The sequence below is a fragment of the Canis aureus genome, chromosome 7 (assembly GCF_053574225.1).
Source record: "Canis aureus isolate CA01 chromosome 7, VMU_Caureus_v.1.0, whole genome shotgun sequence".
NCBI classification, from domain to species: domain Eukaryota; kingdom Metazoa; phylum Chordata; class Mammalia; order Carnivora; family Canidae; genus Canis; species Canis aureus.
Genome location: NC_135617.1, coordinates 36,908,398 through 36,932,371, shown reverse-complemented (window position 1 = coordinate 36,932,371; position 23,974 = coordinate 36,908,398). Strand labels below are relative to the sequence as shown.

Genomic DNA, 23,974 nt, shown 5'->3' with positions numbered 1-23,974 from the left:
AGGATGGGATAGGAGGCCTAGGAGTGAGGAGGGTAGGCTGCTGGGTAGTTTACTGGGTAAAGGGAAGTGGGGGTAGGGTTCAGCTTGGGGGAGCATCCTATTCAGCGAGATGAGGTGTGTTGGGACCAATAACGCAGTACGTGTGGCAGTTGGACAGATCAGACTCAAGGCAGTGATGACATTTAACTCCTATTCCAGGTGGAAACAAAAGTCACACAGATCTTATTTAGAAGATGGGAGAGGGATTTAAAAAAAAGTTCAAAAAAAAAAAAAAAAAAGAAAACCAGAAAGAAAAAGTTCCAGAGACTTGAAAAACTGGAATGGAAAAGACAGGTGGTTAATAATTATACACCATGTTAAGGGTGGGGCAGAGGAGGATGGGGGGGAATAAAAAAGTGGTTCCCAGCCCAAGCTGAGGTGACCAGGGAAATGGAGCTCCTAACAAGCATAAGGAAAGTGGTGGGAAGAGAGGGTTTTAGTGGGGTGGGGGTGAGGGAGAGAGGTTGGGCTTAAAGAAATCCCAAGCGCAGAGAAGATAGCCAGTTGGGATGTCCAACTGGCAGCTGAAAACCTGGTGGTGATTACACAGTAGCTTGAGCAACAGGTGTTTTTTTTTTTTTTTTTTTTTTTTAAATGATTCTTTAAGTTAAATGGTTACACTGCCACATTTGGTAAGATGAAAGTTAATTCTCTTTCCTACTCCTGGTTGCCTATTTTCATTCTCTCCAGAGGTAACCACTGTTTCTGGTTTCTTGAATATCATTGTAGACATAGTCTTTATGTACCTGTGGGTGTAATGTCCCCAGAAGAATTTTGTGTTTTGTTTGTTTGTTTGTTTGTTTTGTATTTTTGTTTTTTAAGACTAGAGAAGACTTGAGTGTCTTTGGGACAGAAGGAAAAGAACAAGAGAGGTAGAAATTGAAGAAGCAAATAGAGGAATTATGAAAGCAAGGAATTAGAGGAGGTCAGAGACGGTATCATCTGTGGTGTAGTCAAATGCTTCAGGGAGAAGAGTGGGCCCTTTGCAGAGCCAGGAAGGGTAGGCTGATGGCCAGAGATTCTTTTTTTTTTTTTTTTTTTAACATTTTATTTATTTATTCATGAGAGACACACAGAGAGAGGCAGAGACATAGAGAGAGGGAGAAGCAGGCCTCCTGAGAGGAGCCCGCTGTGGGATATGATCTCAGGACCCCAGGATTATGCTGGGCCGAAAGCAGATGCTTAACCACTGAGCCACCCAGGTGCCCCTGGCCAGAGATTCCTAATGCTCTATCACTTAGATGCCCTAAGTCTCCTTGGGCTGGGGGTGGCACAGGGGCACGTGGAGGTAGCCTGGTGACTCGAGGATGGCAGGGACGTAAAATAGCCACTCAGGACACTAGAGAATCCCATAGGGCTGTCAGATCCAAAAATCCATCCAAAAATGTTTATTTTGATGATTTATAAAAGAAATATCACCTTAGCAACTTAAGGCTATTTACAAGTTTAAAAATAAATTTACAGAAATGTATCCACATCATATTACATTAATCAGTTTTACTTAAAATGTTACAAGTGGTGTTAAACAAACATAACAAAACATAAATTGAGTACTAAATCACATAGATGCCCTCGAAGCATGCTCAAAAACCACTGGAAGATGGTTCAGGGAAAAACTGGAAAAGATGATGTCAAGAACCGGAAGTAAGGATGATTACACCACTGGTTGTAGGTGATGTGGCCAAATGAAAGCCACTTCAACTTTAAACTGCAACTAGAAGCTTCCATGTAGATAAATGGGAAAAAATGTGAGAATTGTAAAAAAATTTTTTTACTTACTCTGGTGAAGCTCATTGAACACAGGACTTGGAAATTTACATTCTTATCCACATGAAAGTAGTTTAACTCAAGGATGATATTATTTGTGGTTAACTGGGCATCACACTGTTGTCTTGCAGGTCACATGCCCATCAATATTCCAGCGTGCTGGCAAGGTTAAGGTGTGAGGATGCATCGAAGCCACGGCAGTGGATCTTGCTGCCTGGGCCTCCCCAGGGCTTATCGACACATTAACAGCCCCCAGAGGAAGAACGCCATCTGAAGACTTGGCACTGACCCTGGTCTTGGATGCGGCTCTGGTAAATGCTGGGCACTGTCCCTGAAGTCAGGGAGGGAATGCTTGGCAGCTGCCTGGGCATGCTTCCCTTGGTGTGGCTGCCAGGCCAAATTATACAGTGGCTGGCAGCTCCGTGGAGAGGGTACAGTTTGAGACCTAAGTGTTACAGATTTCTGCCAACAAATAATTTTTATGAGGCAAGTGGTCAAAAACAGGTGTTTGTCAAGACCTGAGAATTATTATCTAGTTTAATTAAGCAAAGGTATAGAGGTGTTCACTTCAGCTCATTCCTTCAAGTATGGTCCTTAAAAATAAATAGAACTCCCATACTTTCTATTGCCTGATTTACAGCCAGATATGTGACCCTCAAGGGTAAGTTCCAGGATACATGTTATTATAATTAAAAACAGCTCATTTTACCAATCTGGCAACTTGTGACATTTCATGATTACAAGCCTTAAAAATTTCATACAATTTTTTTTCTTATACATAGACTGCATATACATTTAAAATATCAAAGGCACTTTTAGGTTACATGATAAACAAAAAATACATTAATAGAGACAGGATTATTTATTGGTTCCTTCAGTTTCTGTGTCCATGTCGATCATCGAGAGCCCAGTTTTGCACTTCACCTTTGGCGAATAGTGAGAAGAAAATGGCACCAAACACATTTATAGCAGCAGCAATATAGAAAACTGTTTGCCATTCTCTAATAGTGTTCTATAGGAAGAAAGAAAAACATGCACATGAGAATAAGTTTTGTTTATAGTTCACTTTGTGGAAAAGGTGGGGTCGACAAGACTGTTAAAACAGAAGCATTATACATAAAGGCCTCATGGTGAAAACAACCGAAATGTCTATCAACCGTGAAATCGTGGTGTATTTGTTCAATTGAATACTATATAGTAACTAAAATGAATGAGCTACAACAATATGGATGCATCTCACAAACAAAATGTTAAGCAGAAGAAGCCAGACAAAAAGAGTATGTATTGAATGACTGCATTATAGAAAATTCCATTATATAAGAGCTCAAAACCACACAAAACTAATCCATGGTGTTAAAAGTTTCATTAAAACGTTCCTCTTGGCAGGGGTGCAAGGGCAATGGGAGCAAGGAGTACCCAGAGGCTTTACAAGAGAGGTAACATTCTGTTTCTTGATTGGGTGTTGGTTACACAAGTGTATTGACTTTGTGAAAACTCATCCAGCCATATACTTAGGATTTGTGTATTTTTACAATACTATTTATTTTTTAAAAAGATTATTTATTTATGTATTTAGAGAGAGAGAGAGAGAGAGGCAGAGACACAGGCAGAGGGAGAAGCGGGCTCCATGCCGGGAGCCCGACAATGGGACTCGATCCCAGGTCTCCATGATCACACCCCGGGCTGCAGGTGGCGCTAAACCACTGCGCCACTGGGGCTGCTTTACAGCAGTAAATACTATTTACTCAAAGTTTACTCAAGTTTACTAAAAATAAAACACGTGTTTTTCAATCATGTGTTACTAGGAAAGTAATATGCTGTCCATCATCTTCCAAGTTCTTAGATAGGAGATAAAAGTGATAGATCAAGTAAGGATGAGTTAAGATGGACTTGAAATTTCCACTTTCAGTCCTGGCACACAGAACTCTTGAGTGGTTCACAAAACAGGACATGTATGGGATTTGCCAGTTAGGAGATCAATAGAACACAATTGTTCAGCATATAACACAGTGGTATAAAAACATCAGGCAGTTAGCTAATTTCTGGGTCATGTGACTAACAACCATTTTTTGGATTTTTTTAAAATATTTTATTTATTTATTGAGACACACACACACACACACAGGCAGAGGGACAAGCAGGTTCCATGCTGGGAGCCCGACGCAAGACTCGATCTTGGGTCCCCAGGATCACGCCCGGGCTGCAGGTGGCGCTAAACCGCTGCGCCACCGGGGCTGCCCATTTTGCAATGTCAATTTAACTAGAATGCTACATTTGCAGCATTTAGAAAAGAAAAACAAGCAGGGGAATTGGTAATGAGGAAGAAAAAGGAAAGGCACTAGGAGGCTAGCATGAGGTCATTCACATAGGGAAAAAGGAAAATCATGGGGAAAGGAAGCACTCTGTTGTTATGTTATGCTTATCTGAGATGCATGTATTCTGGTGAAAAAAAAATCTTAGAAATCCATCTTAAATTTTAGTAACTATTTAGACAAGCTAACAATATTACTTACTTGTATTAGGCTCATTCCACAAAGTTTTTGAGGCAGTGAAGTAATTTTTAATTGTCAGCAGTTAAAATTGTAAAGACAAATATGTGCTTTTCCTTTTTTTTTTTTTTTTAAGATTTAATTAATTTGAGAGAGAGAATGTGTGTGCATGTGTGAGCAGCGGTAGGGGCAGAGGCAGAGGGGAGAGTCACAAGCAGACCCCACACTGAGTGCAGAGCCAGATGTAGGGTTCTATCTCATTACCCCGGAGATCATGACTTGAGCCTAAATCAAGAGTCTGATGCTCAGCTGACTCAGCCACTCAGGTGCCCATTTTTCAATTTAAAAAATAATAGTCTTTTAATAACATTAAACAAATGCTATGATAGCAAATCCAAAATCCAGTTCAGTTCCCACTTGACAAACATTCAAGACTCTGAGGAATCCAGATATCCCTTGCAGAAATAATACAATTATCCATAATGAGTGAAATTAATACATGGTAGTACATTGACTTAGGTTACTATGTGGCCACAACACTTCACAAAGATAGGGTTAAACATTTCTGATGTGACCATGTTGAGACACAGAATTTTAGGGAAAACAAAAAACAACACACAACTTTCCCAACATCCCTTTCTATTAAGTGAGAGAAAACAGTAACAAGAAGACATGGGGTTGTTCAAGTAAGGAATTAGAAAAAATGGGAGCAGGGGCGCCTCGGTGGCTGAGTCAGTTAAGCATCCGACTCTTGACTTCAGCTTAGGTCACGATCCCCTGAGATCGAGGCCCTGGTCAGGCTCCCTGCTCAGTGTGGAGTTTGCTTGTTTCCCTCTCCCCCTCCCCCTGTGTGCACAATCTCTCTTTTAAATAAATAAATCTCAAAAAAAAAAAAACGATGGGAACAGAGAGGAAATAGAACATTCACTGTGGTGAACACATATGCCTGAAATCAGTATATTTGGTAATAAGAAAGTTTGTAAGCGTATCCTGAAATCCTAAGGATTAGATGGTGTTAATTTGATCACAGAGACAAAAAGAAAATTAAGTCTCTTTTAGAGGTTTAAGTCAGCTTCTTGAAAAATATATTTCACCAAGCTTTAGATTTTTTTAAACAGTAGAAATTGGAGTTGGAGGTTATTTATTATTTCCTACACATTGTGGGCAACTTTGACAGTACTGAGTCTCTGCTTACTGATGTGGCACCATGCCACCTTCCAGCTTGAGGCAGAACCAACCCTAGGCACATGGTATTTTGGAGGTTCAGTGCCCTTCCCACACCCTGCTCACTCCTCCAGGGATCCTTCCCCACAAATTGTGTGTTCCCTCCCCTGTGCCCACAGCACTCTGCAGACATTATTTTCTGCAGCATTCATCATACTGGACTTTATTTGATCACATGCAATCTCTAAATGATGAGTTTCTTGAGTGTAGAAGCTTGTTATTTTGCCTTTGGATCCTCAGTATCTGGCATATTAATAATCACTCATGATATGCCCTAGAATGTTTGACTATTTCAGGGCTCACTAACTCATAAAGCAGCCCATTCCATATAGTAGACAGCTTGAAACAGAAAAATTTCCCATTATGTTCTCATTATTTCTCTTCATGGAACTGCCAAGATAAGTCACCATCTTTCATGTAGTTGCCCTTCAATATGTGAAGACATCTACCATGTCTTTACAAGTCTTCTGCTCCTCTCAGTGTTGATCATTTCCCCTGTTCTGTATTCTTTGCCATATGATTTCCTGATACCTCACCTTTGTGGATCTAATTCTTGAATAGCTTTACATCGCCAGTTTGTCTTTGTTGAAATCAAATACATAAATTATTTCTCTTGTATAATAGCACCACTTTTAAGTACTTGTGTGGTGTCAGCTATGACATGGAACTTCACCGAACTGAGTTCTATTGTTCTGTCTAAAAACCAAAGAGTGTTCTTTGAAAATATACCTTCCTGTCCATTATGGCATTTAGTTTTTTGTTGATATAAAGAATTGCATAAGTATAAACATTCAGAATTTTACTCTTAATTAAAATATATTAAATTTTGACATAGATGTGCAAGTTCAAGTGAACTGCATAGACCTTTGCAATTCATAAGCAAATTATCTACTTACATCAGGGGTCAGACTTTTAGCAATGACAGGCCCAACCATTCCTGGAATAGTGGCAAATGTATTTGTGATGCCCAGGAGGATACCAGCATACCTGCAGAAACATTTTCATAGACGTTTATGATTGTGTTACACATTTAAGTAGCTTCTTTCAACAGACAGCTATACTACTTCTAGAATACTCTGTATGACATTTCATGTCTAAATGAAATGTCTTACTAAGATAGATTAGATTTAGCTAGTGAAAAATTTCCATTTCATTAATTAGCATTCTATCATTATATAGGGGAACATAGCCTCTGAAATGAAAATCCTTTTTACAGTGATTTAGAAAGTGTTGAGATTGATTTTCATATATGACTGTATTAGATAGGAAGTTTGGTGTATCTTACAGTTTTTCAGTAAAAAAAAAAAAAAAAAAAAAAGGATTTATTTCCTGATTAGAAAATCTTTTTCATTGTTGAAAACTAAAAAACAAACAAAAAAACTAAGAAGAAAATAAAATTACCAAAAATTAAAAAAAAAGAAAATAAAATTACCCATAGTCCTCCCATATAGAAATAATCAAGATTAACACTTTGGTAAATATCCTATTTTTGTTTATATGTATATATTTCTAATATTATTATGCAAATGAGATAATACTGAACATAACCATTTCACAACTTATATGTTCTACTTATGTATGTGCTTATAGCTAACTCCTCACACACTTCTCAAAAGTAGATGAGTTTGGTATACATTGTGTGTGCGTGTGTATGTGTGTGTGTGTGTAACCAAAAAATGCACAAAGGGTGCATTAGATTTAGCTCTGATATTTTTAGCAAGAAAATTTTAAGGTAGTGATGCAGTTAAAAATTGGTTAAGTAAATGGCACATATAATTTATTTTTCATAAAAATCATCTAGGTATATATAAAGTCCAATTGGAACTTTTTTTGAGAGAGAGTGAGCGAGTGTAAGCAGTGAGGGGGTGGTGGGTGGGTAGGGTGGAGGGTGGAGTAGCAAGAGAGAGAGCTGGTCTTAAGCAGACTCCACACCTAGCATAGAGCCTACCTTGGGGTTTGATCTCATGACCCTTATGACCTGAGCCAGAATCAAGAGTTGGAGGCTTAACTGACTGAGCCACCCAGCTGTCCCAAAAACTTTTAATTTTCACAAAATTATCAGTATTATCATAAAATAAAATAAAATTCTGGTCCAAATTTAAAAAGCTTGATATTTATTAGTCCATACAGTCATATTGTGGGATATTACTATTTCTATTAGTATTTAGGATCCTCATTATCATGGTTGCAGATGACTAATCTGAAGTTTCTCTCCCTATTTTGGATATGGACAAGTGCCTAATGTGGACTGAACTATGTCCTCCCAAAATTCATATGTTGAAGCCCTAACCCTCACTGTGACTGCTTTTGGAAATACAGCTTTAAGGAGGTAATTAAGGTTAAATAAGTGTAGGGTCTTAACCCAATAGGACTGGTGGCTTTATAAGGAGAGGGAAAGAGAGAAATGGCTCTATTTCTATATTTACCAAAGAAAGGCTATGTGAGGACACAGGGAGAAGGAGGCTGTCTGTAAATAAGGAAAATAACTATCACCAGTACCTGACCATGCTGATACCCTGATCTCAGACTTTCAGCTTCCAGAACTGTGAGAAAATAAACTATTTTCTTAAGCTACCCAGTCTATGGCATTTTGAGTGCAGCCTGAGTTTACTAATACAGTGCCTAAATAAAACATCCTGCTGAACCTAATTCAATGATCTATAAACATCACAAATTTTTATGTTCAAAACTCATTCATATTGGATATAATAACAAAAGAATATGGCACAGGTCTTTTTGCCTTATACCCTTTAGGGAGTTTATCTTAAATTAGCCAAGCTTGGCAGAACCTTTTTTTTTTTTTTTTTTTTTTTTTTAAACCATTAACACCTTGGCAGTAGGAGGAATCAATGCAATGTTGCCAGGCCTTTTAAGTGACAGATATTAAGTGCAGATGAATGCTGTGAAATCCTAAATGTCAGCACCGAGAAATTCATTCAAGTATTTATATTACACTGGCCAGGAAGGGCCATGAGAGATGGATGACTGCTTGGAAAAAAACATGTTGTACAGTCAGTCTGCATGTTGTGCCAGTGGAGTAGTAGAATGCTGTGGGATTAATAGTTAAAAATCTCTCCAATTCCCCTGTATTAGGGCAACACAATTATCCACAGAAACTCTCTAGTTTAATCTAGAGAAGAAAAGGCTTAGAAAATACCATGAACACATCTATAATGTTAACAGGAATCCTGATTGTTTACTGAAAAACCTTATGTCAGCATGGCTCTAAGTATTTCATATATATCCCATTTTAATAGTAAAATCTACTCCATGAGGTAGGGATTGGTATCTCCATACTATAAAATGAAGAAAGACTGTAAAATGTTACCCAATTTGTCTGATAATTCCAAATCAGTATTTAATATTACAAGGTTATCATCTATAATGCTTCCTTATTAATAATATAGCTATCATTGAACTCAATCTGTAGGAAATACCAGTTTTCTTGAGCTTATTTTTTCCCCATAAGCTCCAGTGCTGAATGCTTAAAAGTCTGTGGTCCTCAAATGTTCTTGTTCTGACTATCAGGGCGTTACCCAGTGTACCGGCACTCAGTTGTTACCAAACAAAAAGCAACTGAACAACCACATGGTCATAAGATATGTAATCTCCCAGGTAAACAAAACACCGAGAACTAGAAACAACTAGTATCCTTTGAACCAAGAAATTTTAGCTGGATAATAAAAGCTGAAAGCTCATCTGAAAGGGTAAATCAAAATATAAGGGAGGGAAATAATTTTCACTTTGATGAGCTTACCTTACATTTGCACAGCTATATACTTTTTTAAAAAGTTTATTTATTTATTTATTTATTTATTTATTTATTTATTTATTTATTTATTTATGATAGACAGAGAGAGAGAGGCAGAGACACAGGAGGTGGGAGAAGCAGGCTCCATGTCGGGAACCTGACGTGGGACTCGATCCTGGGACTCCAGGATAGCACCCTGGGCCAAAGGCAGGCGCCAAACCGCTGAGCCACCCAGGGATCCTCCACAGCTATATACTTTTAAAAGTTACTGTGAAAAGTTGTTCACATACATGCATATGGTAATTGCAATCACAAATCTGGTGCATACGTGTACTTACCATTCTCCCAACTTCTAAAATTATTTTTTGGTATCATTTATGTTATTAAACTGTTTAGTTTCATGCCATATCTAGATAAATGTCTTTTTTAAAATTTTTATTTATTTATGATAGTCACACACACAGAGAGAGAGAGGCAGAGACATAGGCAGAGGGAGAAGCAGGCTCCATGCACCAGGAGCCCAACGTGGGATTTGATCCTGGGTCTCCAGGATCGCGCCCTGGGCCAAAGGCAGGCGCCAAACCGCTGCGCCACCCAGGGATCCCCTAATAAATGTCTTTTTTGACTCATGACTTACAAAATACTATGGCTAGAACAGAGCCTTTAGGATGTGAAGCTCAACCACTCAGCTGATGCTTGAAGCTCAGTTCCAGGATCCTACCTGTACATCATCCAAGTATATGCTTCAGGACATGACCTTATAACCCCTCCAAGCCACCAGAAGCTTGTACAGATGCTAATCAGGGGCCATGTTACTTTCATGTGTCTTCAACATTTGGTACAGTGCCTGGCAGTGTTTGTTAAATGACTAGATCCATTAATCAACATGCTAGGACACTGAAATTTAGTAATTATACATCCATCTAATTATACATCCAATTCGTCTTTTTTATCTTATCTAAAAGGATTATCATAGGAGATCTAGTTGAAATCCTGATATGCCAAATATACAGTGTTCCCTCTATGAACAAGGCTAAAAATGTTGAGAAATTAAACCACTTTGCTATTTTGGCTGCTAGTGATCCAATGGTTGCTCCTTAGTAATCAGTATTTTCTTTTCTAAGAGCTCATCAATCATCCCTTTAATATTTTACTTGGATTCATTAATAACCCTGGTCATGGCACCTGGCTCAAAGTTGCCAGAAAAAAATACTTTATTGCATTATGTGCAAAGGCATTACATTATCAGCTAAGTATATATGCAAGTGTACGTGTGTTCTTTTTTTTTTTTTTTTTGTATGAGTGTTCTATTTAATCCTCACAACAATCTTATGAGGCAGGTACCATGTATATTTGTTTTTTTCCCTTCCCAGAAGCTTTTGCTAGATTCCAGGGCTTCTGAAGGACTGAAGGCATCTGATGAATCCTGAACTACATTTCAGCTCCATTAAACCTTCTTTCTGGCTAGCTGGCTAGTGAGCCAATTTTATGTTCCTTACAATTTTTACTTCTTGTATCTACTTAGGTTTTTAAAATTCTTTTTAAATTCTAAGAAGGATATTTATTTATTTATTTATTTATTTATTTATTTATTTATTTCCTTCCTTCCTTCAGAGAGAGAAAGCACAGGAGTGAGCAAGCATGAGTAGGGAGACGGGGAGAAGAAGAAGACTCCTCGCTTCTAAGCTCACTTGTGTGGCTGCTGACAGTGGTCTCAGCTCCCTCCATGTGGGCCTTGCCACCAGGCTGCTAGGTGTCCTCCCTACATGGCAGTTGAGTCATCTGAGACAGACAGCAAGGAAGCTGCTGTGATGCCTTTTATGACCTAGTCAGATATCATTACTTTTGCCATATTCATTAGAAACAAGTCAATTAAATCCAGCCCACACTCAAGGGAAGGGGGAAATAGGCTCCATCTTCCAAAGGGAGAAGAGTTGAAGAATTTGTGGATATATTATGAACCACTACAGTTCTCAAGTTCTCATCTCACTCACTTCAAAACTTTTCTTTAACTGAACCCACTTCACTACCTTCCATTTCTTCTCATTTGAAAACCAATCCCTCCATATGGGCTCTGAATCTCATTCCTTTGTGACCTCTACCAATCAGTAATTGTCACTTTTTTCTTTCAGCTTTTTTTTTTTTTTAAGATTTTATTTATTTATTCATGAGAGAGAGGCAGAGACACAGGCAGAGGGAGAAGCAGGCTTCGTGCAGGGAACCTGATGTGGGACTCGATCCCGGGACTCCAGGATCATGCCCTGGGCCGAAGGCAGGCACCAAACTGCTGAGCCACCCAGGGATCCCCTTTTCTTTCAGCTTATACCCTTCCCTTGTTTATTGGACTTTTCTCAGTATATTAACAACCTGGGTCTCTTTTGCCTTAAAAAAAAGCCCCAAACCATCTTCCATCACTATGTGTCCATCTTTACCTTTTTCTTCTTCTCTCTTCATAGTCTATAGTTTTGAAATCGATGTTTATTGGCAGTGGTTCTCAAATTTTAATATCTGTGAAAACAACTTGAAGGAGCAACAAAATACAGATTCCTTCCCCAGCCATGTGACCAGTTGTTCTGCTTTATTTTTAACAAGTGCTCCTGATGATTTTGATGTGGACGGGCTAAGGATCACACTTTTGAAATCCCTGCTTTATGTCACCAATCTTCACTTCCTTATCTTTCCATTCATTCTTTAAGTCACTGCAGCCTATCATCCTTCTTGTTCTACGGAAGCATTTTTACCAAGATGTTTAATGAACTTTTCCATCTGGAGAGGAACATTTTCATTCTTGCTTTACATGACTTCTCTGTGGCATCTGACATTGTTATTCAATCTCTCCCTTTGGGGATCCCAATCTCTACTTATTTTCCTTTTTGTGCTGCTTCTTTTCAATTATACTTGCATCACATTCTTCTCTTGATGAATTCCCATTTCATCATTGTTTTCTGAGTAATTTTATCCAATTCCATGGCCAATTCCACTACTCATATGTTGATGATTCCTAAATTTTTATCTCTTTTCCAGAACCTATTTTTGAATTGGAGATTGGATAATCTTCACTTCCTTGATATCAGATTCTTGAGTTTTCCTTCTATTTCTTTTGTTGCACCTTTTTAGTTTCCTGTTTTGGTTATTCCCCTCATTCTGGGTGCTAAGTGTTTGCCAAGACCCAGTTCTGGGATTGCTTGTCACTCTCTCTCAAGGCAATCCTTATCTTTAAAAACTTCAAAATGTGGATTTTTAAAAAAAGATTTTATTTATTTGAGAGAGAGAGAGAGAGAGAGAGAATGAGTGGGGGTTAGGGGCAGAGGGAGAGGCAGACTCCCCACGGAGCAGGGACCTGGACACAGGGTTTGATTCCAGGACCCTGAGATCATGACCTGAGCCAAAAGCAGACGCTTAAATAACTGAGCCATCCAGGTGTCCCCAAAATGTGTATTATTATTATTCCCTAATTTTCATTTACAATCAGAATGCTCTTCTGAGTTCCAGATCCATAAATCAAACTGCCTATAACTACTATTTTCTAGATGTATTCACAAATATCTAAAATTTAATGTGTCTTAAAAATGGTTAAAATGGCATATTTCATGTTACATATATTTTGTCACAATTTAAAGCAATGCATTTAAAGTCAATCATAGCCAATCTTTATATTAGTACTCACGAAGGAGCAATATCCAGATGGTTGATGCTAAATCCAGAAGAGCAAAAGCCTCCCAGTGTTGTGGATATGGTTAAGAACACAACGGCCAATGAATAGTCACAACCTATAAATCCAGCGGCTACCAGGAATACAGCAGGTCCAATCATTCCTGGAGTTAAAAAGTTATGAACAGAAAAAGAAGCCCCAGTGTTACTGTTTGGTTGGGCTACCTTAATAAAGTATAAATCTGAGATTTGATATTACTGCCACCTACTGTAGAAACACTGTACTGCATAGAAGACTCATTTTCATGACAAAACAAAAACTGCTGGAAAACACATAATGCAACTAATCTAAAAGTAGAAGGAAAATATCATTATGCAATATTATTAAATATTCTTGTGACCAAGACTCAGCCAAAGTTCTACAAAGAGCAAGAAGAGAATGACTGAAAAATACAGTTCCAGAGAGAATCAGTAGTTGATACAGAATGAGATTTAAAATTCATATAACCAGGATGCCTGGACGGCTCAGTGTTTGAGCTCTGCTTTTGGCTCAGAGCGTGATCCTGGGGTTCAGGGATTGAGTCCCACATCGCGCTCCCTGCATGGAGCCTGCTTTTCCCTCTATGTCTCTCTGCTTCTCTCTGTGTGTGTCTCTCATGAATAAATAAAATCTTTAAAAAAATAATGTAAAATTCATATAACCAAAGAAGATTAAATAAACTCTATTGAATAAAATTAGAAAACAATTCATCTCAGTTTTAGCAACTGATAACAATATACATATTTTATTACAGGCGGTGAAGCACAAAATGCAAGTAACAGTAAAGGACTTCATGAGTGGGTTGCCATTTTTTCTCTGTTCTACAGAAGTGCTATCCAATAACTCTCTGTGATGATGGAAATGTTGTATATACCGCAGCTGAAGAACTTATTTTTAAGTTTCAATTAAGTGCAAAAAGCCATACATGGATAGTGGCTACCATATTGGACGGAGCAGGTGAACAGGAAGCCAAAAAAGAGAAGATTGGATCGAATCTAAAGGGGTCTGTTTCATTTGCAGGTGTGGAAAATTTCTTGAGAGTTGAGGTAATAGCAATAGAACAGGACAGCATCGGCCAGCAGCAGCTGCACAGCAGGTGTTTGTAGGATCATCCTGAATAGGGCCCTGTTACAATATAATTTCCTAAGTATAGCCATCAGTGACTTCTAGGGTCTATACTTACTTAAGATCTTTAAAGAAAAATGAAATAATTGTCCTAGATAGTTTTAAAATTTACCTTTATGAAAGCAGTCTGAAACATGATTATTTATGGTTCCTTTGAGTTCTTTGATTTATAGCTCCTCATTTAATGTAATGATATCAGTAACTGTTTTTGAAGTTGAAAATGTACCCACTTAGAAAAGGGATGCAGGCTTAAATATATTATTATTATTAATTAAAGATTTTATTTATTTGGCTGAGAGAGAGAGAGCACAAGCAGGGCAAGCAGAGAGGGAGAGGGAGAAACAGCAGATGCAGGGGTCTATCCTAGGACCCTAGGATCATGACCTGAGCCAAAGGCAAATGTTTAACCGACTGAGCCCCCCAGGCACCCCTTAAATATATTATTTTCACTGCAAACTTAGAGTGGAAAACAGTGATTTATAAAATTCTGGAAATGATATTTAGCAAAGCAAGCCATATTTTTATAGTTATAAGACTATGGTGGTGATAATAGGACATTATTAATATTAACCCTCAAATGCATGGTTCATAAAGAACAAATCATCTTGTACAGAAATGCACTACATGCATTAAAATATAGTGTTTTAATATGTGAACAAAATAAATGACTAATATCATTTTTGTTTTGCCTAGCACTATATACACAGTAAATATATATATATTTTTTTACAGTAAATACTTTAAACCAAAACAAACCCCGGTTCACTTCACTTACCTATTAGGCTAAAAACTCTTCGGACACATATTGTTGAAAAATTCCATTTTGCCCTTAAATTGTCAGCAGCTTGACCAGACAAGATCATACATAACCAACAGCCAAAGTAAGGCAGTGCAGATAGAAGCCCATTCTGGGAGGAATAAGAAGATAGAGAATTAATTATGGGGGAGAGAAAGAACCAAAACAACATCTACTTCCACCCATCCACCACCACTCAAAAAGGAAATTCATAGCAATATACTGTTGATATTTACACAGTCCAGTCTACTCAAGGTAATATTACATGTTATTTTGGGACTTGGGGTGCAGGTTCAGTAAAAGAAGACAACTCTATTAGCTATAGATTCTCCCTATGGAACAGTTTTTGGTCAATTTTTACTTCTTTATTTATATTTACATTTACACAACACATATTGTATATTACATATGTTATATACTTATATCTTAAGTTATATACAAAATTATAATATGTAAAATTACTACAAATATTTCTATTCATACATAAATCATTATATTTTAAACTTCATATTATTTATATTTTAAATGATATAATTTATGTTTCATATAAATATAGATATTTATATAAATAGAAAGATAGAAAATATTAAAATATATTTATAAATTATTATGTAAAATAGTGATATATATAAAATTTTATACAAATATTTTTATTATAAAATAATATATAGATACAGAAAACCACCTAAGTCAAATGTATAGTTTAATGGATTATTCTAAAGCACACCATCTAGGTCAGTTGTCCAGTGCACTACCACATTGCTCTGAGCAGAGGACAAAGGTAAATGAGGTGATAGACCTCTATTTTTCCCTCTTTTTTTTCCTTTAAGTTGCCACCTAAAAAAATAAAAGCAGCGGGAGATATGAAACAGAATTTATCATGGAAATGTGCTATTTGCTTTGGTTTTTTTTTTTTTTTTTAAAGTAGTTTTTTTTTGCAAGAATTATTTTTTTTTTAATTTTTTTATTTATTTATGATAGTCACAGAGAGAGAGAGAGAGGCAGAGACACAGGCAGAGGGAGAAGCAGGCTCCCTGCACCGGGAGCCTGATGTGGGATTCGATCCCGGGTCTCCAGGATCGCGCCCTGGGCCAAAGGCAGGCGCCAAACCGCTGCGCCACCCAGGGATCCCTGCTATTTGCTTTGTACAAAATGATTTGACATTTGGTTTTTTAGGAAATCACAAATTCTGTAAAATGAAGAAAACATAGCAGGGAAAGAAAAGAAATTTCTTTCCTCTATTCATTTTTCCCCAGCATAAACCTGGGGTGCCAAAATTAAATGGCCTAAGTCTGATAAGAACAAATGTTTTTATAGTTTGAGAAAAATGGGGACACCTTTTAGTATTTACAATTAATGTAGTGTTTTACAAAAAAGGTAGAAAGATATTTTATCAGTGATATTTAAATCTGGTAATAATTCCAATTAAGCATCACGAATGGTACAAACCAAAAAAATCTATTGCTATTTTAAATTTAAGTACGCTTAAGAAAAGGTTTGGTTTTTTTCATCATAGTTTGTGGTCCTCTATATTCAGATGCTGTATGCTTCCAGTTCTACTTCTGTAGCTAAGATTTTTGTTTCTTTCTTGTAGTAAACTGAGTAATTTCTTCTTTAAATTTTATTCTATTTAGATTTCTACAGAGCAGGATCATTTCTATCATTATTTGTGGCAGAACCCTACACACAAATAAACCCAAGCAAATAGAGAAATGAATTTTCTGATCTTCGTCTTGTTCTCTGCTGCGATAAGACTGGTAATTCATCAGTTATTGAATTTCTTCACTTAAAGTTCAAATGTTAAAAACTCTCCTAACAACCTAAAACTACCTTCTGCAAACTACTATAAATCTTCAAAATTCACATAACCGTGGGCATCTTCCACAGTTGTTAAGTTTTCTGTTCAAGGATATGATTTCTTGTACTCATTTATTTTAAAAATTGATCCTAAAATATTAATATCCAAAATGGATTTTGCCCCAACTCTCACTGAGCTATAAGAAACAGGGACACTGGAATTGGGAAAAATTAGGAAAAAAGAAAAGTGAGGATAATTAATGAAGTTAAACCTCTATGAAAAAAGCAAAGTTATAACAAAGGATCAAGAGCTTTAAAATTTTAAGTTAATGGGGGACACCTGGGTGGTAGAGCAGAGCAGTTGAATGTCTGCCTTTGGCTCAAGGCATGATTCCGGAGTCCCGGGATTGAGTCCTGGGATCGAGTCCCGCATCGGGCTTCCTGCACGGAGCCTGCTTCTCCCTCTGCCTATGTCTCTGTGTCTCTCATGAATAAATAAATAAAATCTTTAAAAAAATGTAAAAAATTTTAAATTAATGAGATCATATGCCAAGCAAGCTTTATTTGGGACAAAAGTCAAAAAGGAATTCATTTTCAAAAGAGGCTTCTATACAACTAGAGAATTACTTTTACATTTCATTCACATTTCTTGGAATTTTCAAAGAAAACATTTTTTTAAAAATTTTTATTTATTTATGATAGTCACAGAGAGAGAGAGAGAGAGGCAGAGACATAGGCAGAGGGAGAAGCAGGCTCCATGCACCGGGAGCCCAACGTGGGATTCGATCCCGGGTCTCCAGGATCACGCCCTGGGCCAAAGGCAGGCGCCAAACCGCTGCACCACCCAGGGATCCCCAGAAAACATCTTTTTGTATAAAAATGCAAGATAAATGATTCTGGTTCTGATTTGCAAAATTTTCTCCCATTTAGTGGATTTTCATTCCTGTGTGTGTGTGTGTGTGTGTGTGTGTGTATTTTCATTCTTGATAGCATCCTTTGAGGCACATAAGTTTTTAATTTTGATAAGATCTAATTTATGTATTTTTTCTTTAGTCACTTATGCTTTTGGCGTTATATATAAGAAACTGTTGCCAAGGTCACAGTGATGTCTACCTTCTAAGTGTTTTATAGTTTTAGCTTTACATTTAGGTCTTTGATCTTTTATTTTGAAGGCAAAAACCCCACTAATTTTCCTTACAAACTGCCTCTTTCACCTCACACTTTTCCTCAATCTCTTTAAAGACAAAAACCATCAGCACAGATATTGTGATAGAAACTGACTCAATTCTGTGGGTTCAAAAGAAGTGGCAGTTTCAGGAAGGCCTTTCTCATGCAGCTCTGCAATGGTAGCTCTGCCAGTGTCTAAATAATGCTGCAGAGCATGTCCTCTGCACAGCCCCCTCTCATCTGCCAGCATTGTCCTGCAACCAGCCCTTTGAGAAGTGAATATCATCATCTGCCATCCTGGCATGTTACTGGGGACTACTAAGACCTTTATGGTTAAGGGGGATGCCAGCCAAAAGATACCTTGAATCAAGTATACACTGAAAAAAAAAAGGAGGAAAAACTGTGAGGCAAAAAGAGCAGTCTCTAGAATTCGGTAAATGAATGGAAAATGGAAGATCCAAAATAAATTAATTTTAACAGATAAAAACAAATTTTGTGTGTAGTTTAGAAACGTACTCTTCATATAAAAAGGAGATGAGGGGATCCCTGGGTGGCTCAGCGGTTTAGCGCCTGCCTTCGGCCCAGGGCGTGATCCTGGAGTCTTGGGATCGAGTCCCACATCGGGCTCCCTGCATGGAGCCTGCTTCTCCCTCTGCCTGTGTCTCTGCCTCTCTCTGTGTCTCTCATGAATAAATAAATAAAATCTTTAAAAAAAATAAAAAGGAGATGATCATTTTTTCTTACCTCTTGAACATTGAACCTTAGGATCTCCTTCATGTAAGTAGGCAATAACGTCAATAAAGTGTAAAAAGTCCAGTTGTAAGAAAAATGTGCTACTACAATAGCCCAAAGCGGCAGTGATTTTAGCATGGGTATCCATGGCACTGACTTCTGTGATGAAAGCTGAAAAAGATAACAGGCACAATTAGTATATGCTGTGTTTATACCTAAACCTGCTCAGCAGAAACTCCATCCAGAGGGGAGCCTGGGTGGATCAGTGGGTTAAGTGTCTTGCTTTTGGCTCAGGTCATGATCCTGGAGTACCAGGATGAAGCCCTGTATTGGGCTCCCCACTGGGGGGGGGGGGGTGCAGTTTGCTGCCCTTCTTTCCCTCCCCATCTTGTGCTCTCTCTCTTTCACCCTTTCTCAAATAAATACATGAAATCTTTAAGTAAAATAAAATGCGGGATGCCTGGGTGGCTCAGAGGTTGGATGCCTGTCTTTGGCTCAGGTCATGATCCTGGGGTCCTGTAATAGAGTCCTCCAATGGGCTCCCCACAGGGAGCCTACTTCTCCTTCTGCCTATATGTCTCTGTCTCTCTCTGTGTGTCTCTGATGAATAAGTAGATAAAATCTTTAAAAAAAAGAACATTTAAATAAAAGAAAATCTAGAACACATTATCAGCCTTGATTAGTAAATTCCAGAGATTTTTTTGTAAAGACTTATTTATTTACTTAAGAGAGAGAGAGAGAGAAAGAACACAAGCAATGGAAGAAGGAGAGAAAGAGAAGAGAAGAAGAGAAGAAGACTCCCTGCTGAGCACAGAGCCCAGTGCAGGACTGGATCTCATGACCCTGAGATCATGATCTGGGCTGAAATCAAAGCTGGATACTTAACCAACTGAGTCACCCAGTGCCCCCATAAATTCCAGAGTTTTAAACCAACTCTTTCAAAATCTTAAACAGCAATAGAAGAGTCCATGATTTGGGTTAAAAGAAAAAATAGAAATGTAATCTTACAGCTATAATGCCAACCCTAAACATTACTTATGAATGTCAGAATTCACCTGCACTATTAAATTCTCCATATATAAAATAAAATAGAGAATAGTTTTATAATCAAATTCAGAGGTTGACATAAGGGTTGAATTTCTCAGATTAAACAAATCAATACTTCATTTATTTCATTTGCTTGCTCTCTGCTTTGCCCAGAGCATACAAAATAGAGATATCTGTTTAAAAAACTGGTATTTCAATTCTGTAGGAAAAAAAAAATTCTGAAATTGCTTTAAAAATGTGCCAAAGTCCATACCTGATTTTTTAATGATGAAAGAATATATTCTTTTTCCTGGCGGGAGATTGTCTTGTGAGTCTCTGGAGTTTCACTAACTAAAAAGATCCATAAAATAAACCAAATGATGCCAACTATACCTTAAAATAGAAAAATAAATTAAATAAAATTAGAATGCACCAACAACAATTTTTACATGTCTTGAAAAAATTATGTAATTATAAACTCAGTGTAAAATTGGTTTCAGCTTAGTGTTGATTTCAAGTTCCACTCATACTTTCCTAATAGGATACTTGCTATCTGTATTATTTCCTGTAAGTTTTGAATAGAACAACTTTAACTACATGACTCTTTCTATCAGAGTCTACCAGACAAATATTTTTTTTTTACCAGACAAATATTTTAAAAAAATAAATCCCCACAATCTATTATTTCCACAGATATCTGTTTTTGGTTTATTTTTAAAAAATATTTTATTTATTTATTCATGAGAGACAAAGAAGGAGAGAGAGAAAGGCAGAGACAGAGGCAGAGGGAGAAGCAGGCTCCATGCAATGCAGGGAACCCGATGTGGGACTTGATCCTGGGACTCGATCCTGGAACTTGATCCTGGGACTCCAGAATCAATCACTCTCTGGACCGAAGGCAGGCACTAAACTGCTGAGCCACCCAGGGATTCCCATTATTTTTTGTTTAGATTACAGATGTATTTCTGGATGAAATGTCTATGTGGCAATCTAATTTATTAGAAACATGTATCATCCTGCTTATGAGATTGAGAAATGAAAGACCCTGGGACTGGATAAAAAGAGAAAAAGATTAAAGCTACCAAGTGAGGGCTTTTCTTTTTTCTTGAGAAAAAAATCTTTTCAAAATAAAAATTTTTATAATAACCAACCCTGTAATTTTTGATAGTGAGTATAGCATTAAAGTCTTGGATTCAACAGCAGTTTCTATTGAGAAGTATTCCAAAATTAACATCACATCATAACTCAACTAGATCATTTTACCCAAAAAAAGTTAAAAAACGGATTATCAGTAAGTATTTTGGAATTTTGTGGTTTAGGGGTTGGTAACTTCAGTTAGTTGGAATATATATATTTAACCAATTATTAGACTATTACATTTTGGATTTATTACATTATGATTTAAGTTAAATTTTTGAGTAAACTTACCAAAAAGGTAGAAGACGTAAGTCCAGTTCATATAGAAACAAATTATTCCAGAAAGGGGAAGAGAAATTACTGTTCCAAGCTGTGCTCCTAGAACAACAACAAAGACTTTGTAAGCTTTGTAGACAGATAAACTAGGAGGGGACAGGTCTACTGCTTACAGAAGATGGGTAACAGATTCTCTCAAGGAATCATTTACTAGAAAACCCACAATATGTGAAACATACACATTAATTTGTAATTACATTAGTTACAACTATGTAGCTATTGATGAATTAGAACACATCATCAATATAGGACTTATTGTAACATGAGCTAGTAAATGCCGTATTATTAGTAAATGTGTTAGAAATGTGCTTGGGGAAAGGTTCTAAGATAGTCTCTAAGGCTGATAAACATAACGTATTGCAGTACACTTGATGAAGAAAGAATGAACCTTTTAGTAAGCTAATTTGCCCAAAATATATTACAAGCAATTGTTTCAGATCAATAAATAATGAAATTCATTTTAATCACCAAATAGAAGACAATTTAGTAGGTATAGTGGCAGTTAAAATAATCAGATATTGTTTCTAGTGTCAGGTTTTAGAGGAGATAAAAATAAACAAAAATTATTACATGTTAGTTAGTGTTAAGTGTCACAGAGCAATGTGGAAGTTCAAATACAGGACAGATTATCTCTGACTTCCATAGGTTATGAAAAGATATATGAAGCAGCAGTAGACTTTGAATGATGAGTAAGATTTTTGTACCATAGAAACAAGGTAAGAAAGAAGATATAGAGGCAGATGTAATAGGATGAGCAAAGGAATGGAAGTAGGGAAGCAGAGTGGGCTTGGGAACTTCCCTTAGGGTGAAGGAAAGGAACAGAAGACGAAGGCAGGAAAATAGGTTGGATAGTTATTGAATATCTACTCCACTGCAGGCACTATGTGCCAGGGACTAGCCTAGCTGAAATGAAGTGGCAAAACTGTAAAGAATCTTGACCCTCCAGTTTGAGCTCAGACTTTACTCCATAGATAAATAGGAATCATAGGTAGTACTTGCTCATGAACTTATCATCAGATTTCTTATGTTAATCTCTACATGGCTTAAGAATCATCTTCTTAAAATATAAATTGGGTGATGTCTCTCTCTTTATTAAACATGTCTGATGTCTCATTGTATTGTGGAGGAAAAAAAAACATATAATAACTACATTTCTTCCTGTGGCCCATAAGGGCTGATATAATCGGGCTCTTGTCTATTTCTCATCTTATGCCATTAACCCCTTTATTCAATAAGTTCTAGCCACCCACAGTGGTTTTTCATTTCTTTGAACTCTTATGTTATTTCCTGCCTGAGAGCCCTTGTACATGCTGTTCTGGTTGGTTGGAATGCTCCTCCTTCTGTTCTTTGCATGACTGGTTCATTCTCATCCTGCAGATTTTAGCTTACAGATCACCACAGAGAGGTCTTTCTCAACCACTGTATTTAAAAGCAGTCAGGTCCAAAAGTTTTCATTTGGTGCGTGAGCTGGTAAAATTATAATTCACATATAAAAGCTCATGCTACCTCACCTGTAGTTTAAAATGATGGCAAATAAATGCAGAGAAAAAAGATGTATGAAGACAGGGGCTGAGAGTCATGATACACTTATTAGACAATCAGATTAGAAATCACAACTTAAGGACAAAAGTGTTCAACTTTCCAGCTGTTGGACCTTAAAAAAAAAAAGCCATGGCATTCTCTATATAAACATCTGAATGAGCAACATGTCTTGAAATAAATGGTTGCAGATGGAGAAAATGACATTTGTCAAATAAGCCATATTGTTGTGTTGTTGAGCCAAAGAGAAAAATTAATAGAATTATACCTCTAAAACTTTATTTTTACCCAAAGGTGGCATCTGACATCATTTTGGTATGCAGGAGTTTTTTTTTTAATCCAAGGCTGATAAACACATAACAAATTCTAGCAATATTTTTATAAGAATAGTTACCTCACCTGCATATGAAATGCTAAGAAGCTTGCTCCTTTCAAGAGGGGGAGCCCATGAAGACCACATGGCATGCATAGCTGGAAATGTAACACCCTGAAGAGGGGAAAAAGATATTTTGGCTGAAATACAAGGTGGTTTGGTTAATGTTTTAAATCAGTTGAGTCTTTTGTTGTAAGAGAAATTTCTGGATACGAACTAAACTAGAATTGGGTTCTGTGAAGTGAAATTTTTTCACAATGTTGAGTGAAAGTACCTAATAGTGAAGTACTTCCAAAATCTGAACAAAGATTTATGGATTCTGTCAACTGGTTTGAGGATTATAAGACAAGGGTTACAATAAATCTAAAAGAATAAACTGCATGATGACATAAAGGAATCCCTCTCAAGATCAATTTTACTTATTGACTTTATTAATGGCCTGAATAAAACAGGAATATTACTACCAACATAAAACTTTTAAAAATGGTGAGCTAATACTTTGGGATACTAGAGTAAAAAGAAAATTCAAAGAACACTGACCTTAATTAATAAGAAAAATTGTCCTACAGAAAACCCTGATGAATTTAATTAGAGTGTTTATAGTCTTTTTTTTTTTTTTTTCTTTCTTGGTGATAACTAGCCTAGTAAATGCCAGTTACTGATATGAAGAGGCAATGGAACAGAGGAGGGAGGAGGGTCACAGAGACTTGGGAGAGGAGGAGATGCTGGGGGAGAATGGGAGGGAATACATTTTGGTAGATTCTAAGCAGTGGATTCACAGCTGTCTTTGGCCACTCACTAACTGTAGCCTCACAAAGATTAGTTAACCTCCTTGAACTTCAGTTTATCTATATAAATCAAAGATAATAGTCCCTGTCTTGCATGACTGTTATAAAACTAAAGGGTAGCTAGTGCTATTATTAATGGAGACAAGAATAAATGCTTTAACACTTTGTACTTTCTGCTGATTTTCTGAAAGAAAGAA

The 23,974-nt window shown here is 37.0% G+C and overlaps 1 protein-coding gene across 6 annotated transcripts in view; it reads right to left on the bottom strand.

Moving 5' to 3' along the window:
* Positions 1 to 23,974, bottom strand: part of SLC17A5 (solute carrier family 17 member 5) — a 43,547-nt gene that overhangs the window by 7,126 nt on the left and 12,447 nt on the right. For 3 of the 6 annotated variants that reach the window (XM_077903371.1, XM_077903377.1, XM_077903372.1), the window contains 8 exons: positions 23,016 to 23,103; positions 21,033 to 21,119; positions 19,879 to 19,997; positions 18,591 to 18,749; positions 14,862 to 14,994; positions 12,938 to 13,085; positions 6,416 to 6,506; positions 1,413 to 2,818 (listed from right to left, as the gene is read on the bottom strand). In XM_077903371.1, the coding sequence (XP_077759497.1) occupies positions 2,681 to 2,818; positions 6,416 to 6,506; positions 12,938 to 13,085; positions 14,862 to 14,994; positions 18,591 to 18,749; positions 19,879 to 19,997; positions 21,033 to 21,119; positions 23,016 to 23,103 (963 nt within the window). In that variant the 3' untranslated portion in view covers positions 1,413 to 2,680. Of the gene's footprint in view, positions 1 to 1,412; positions 2,819 to 6,415; positions 6,507 to 12,937; positions 13,086 to 14,861; positions 14,995 to 18,590; positions 18,750 to 19,878; positions 19,998 to 21,032; positions 21,120 to 23,015; positions 23,104 to 23,974 lie in introns of those variants that run through there. The other 3 variants (XM_077903375.1, XM_077903376.1, XM_077903374.1) reach the window with 3 other exon arrangements.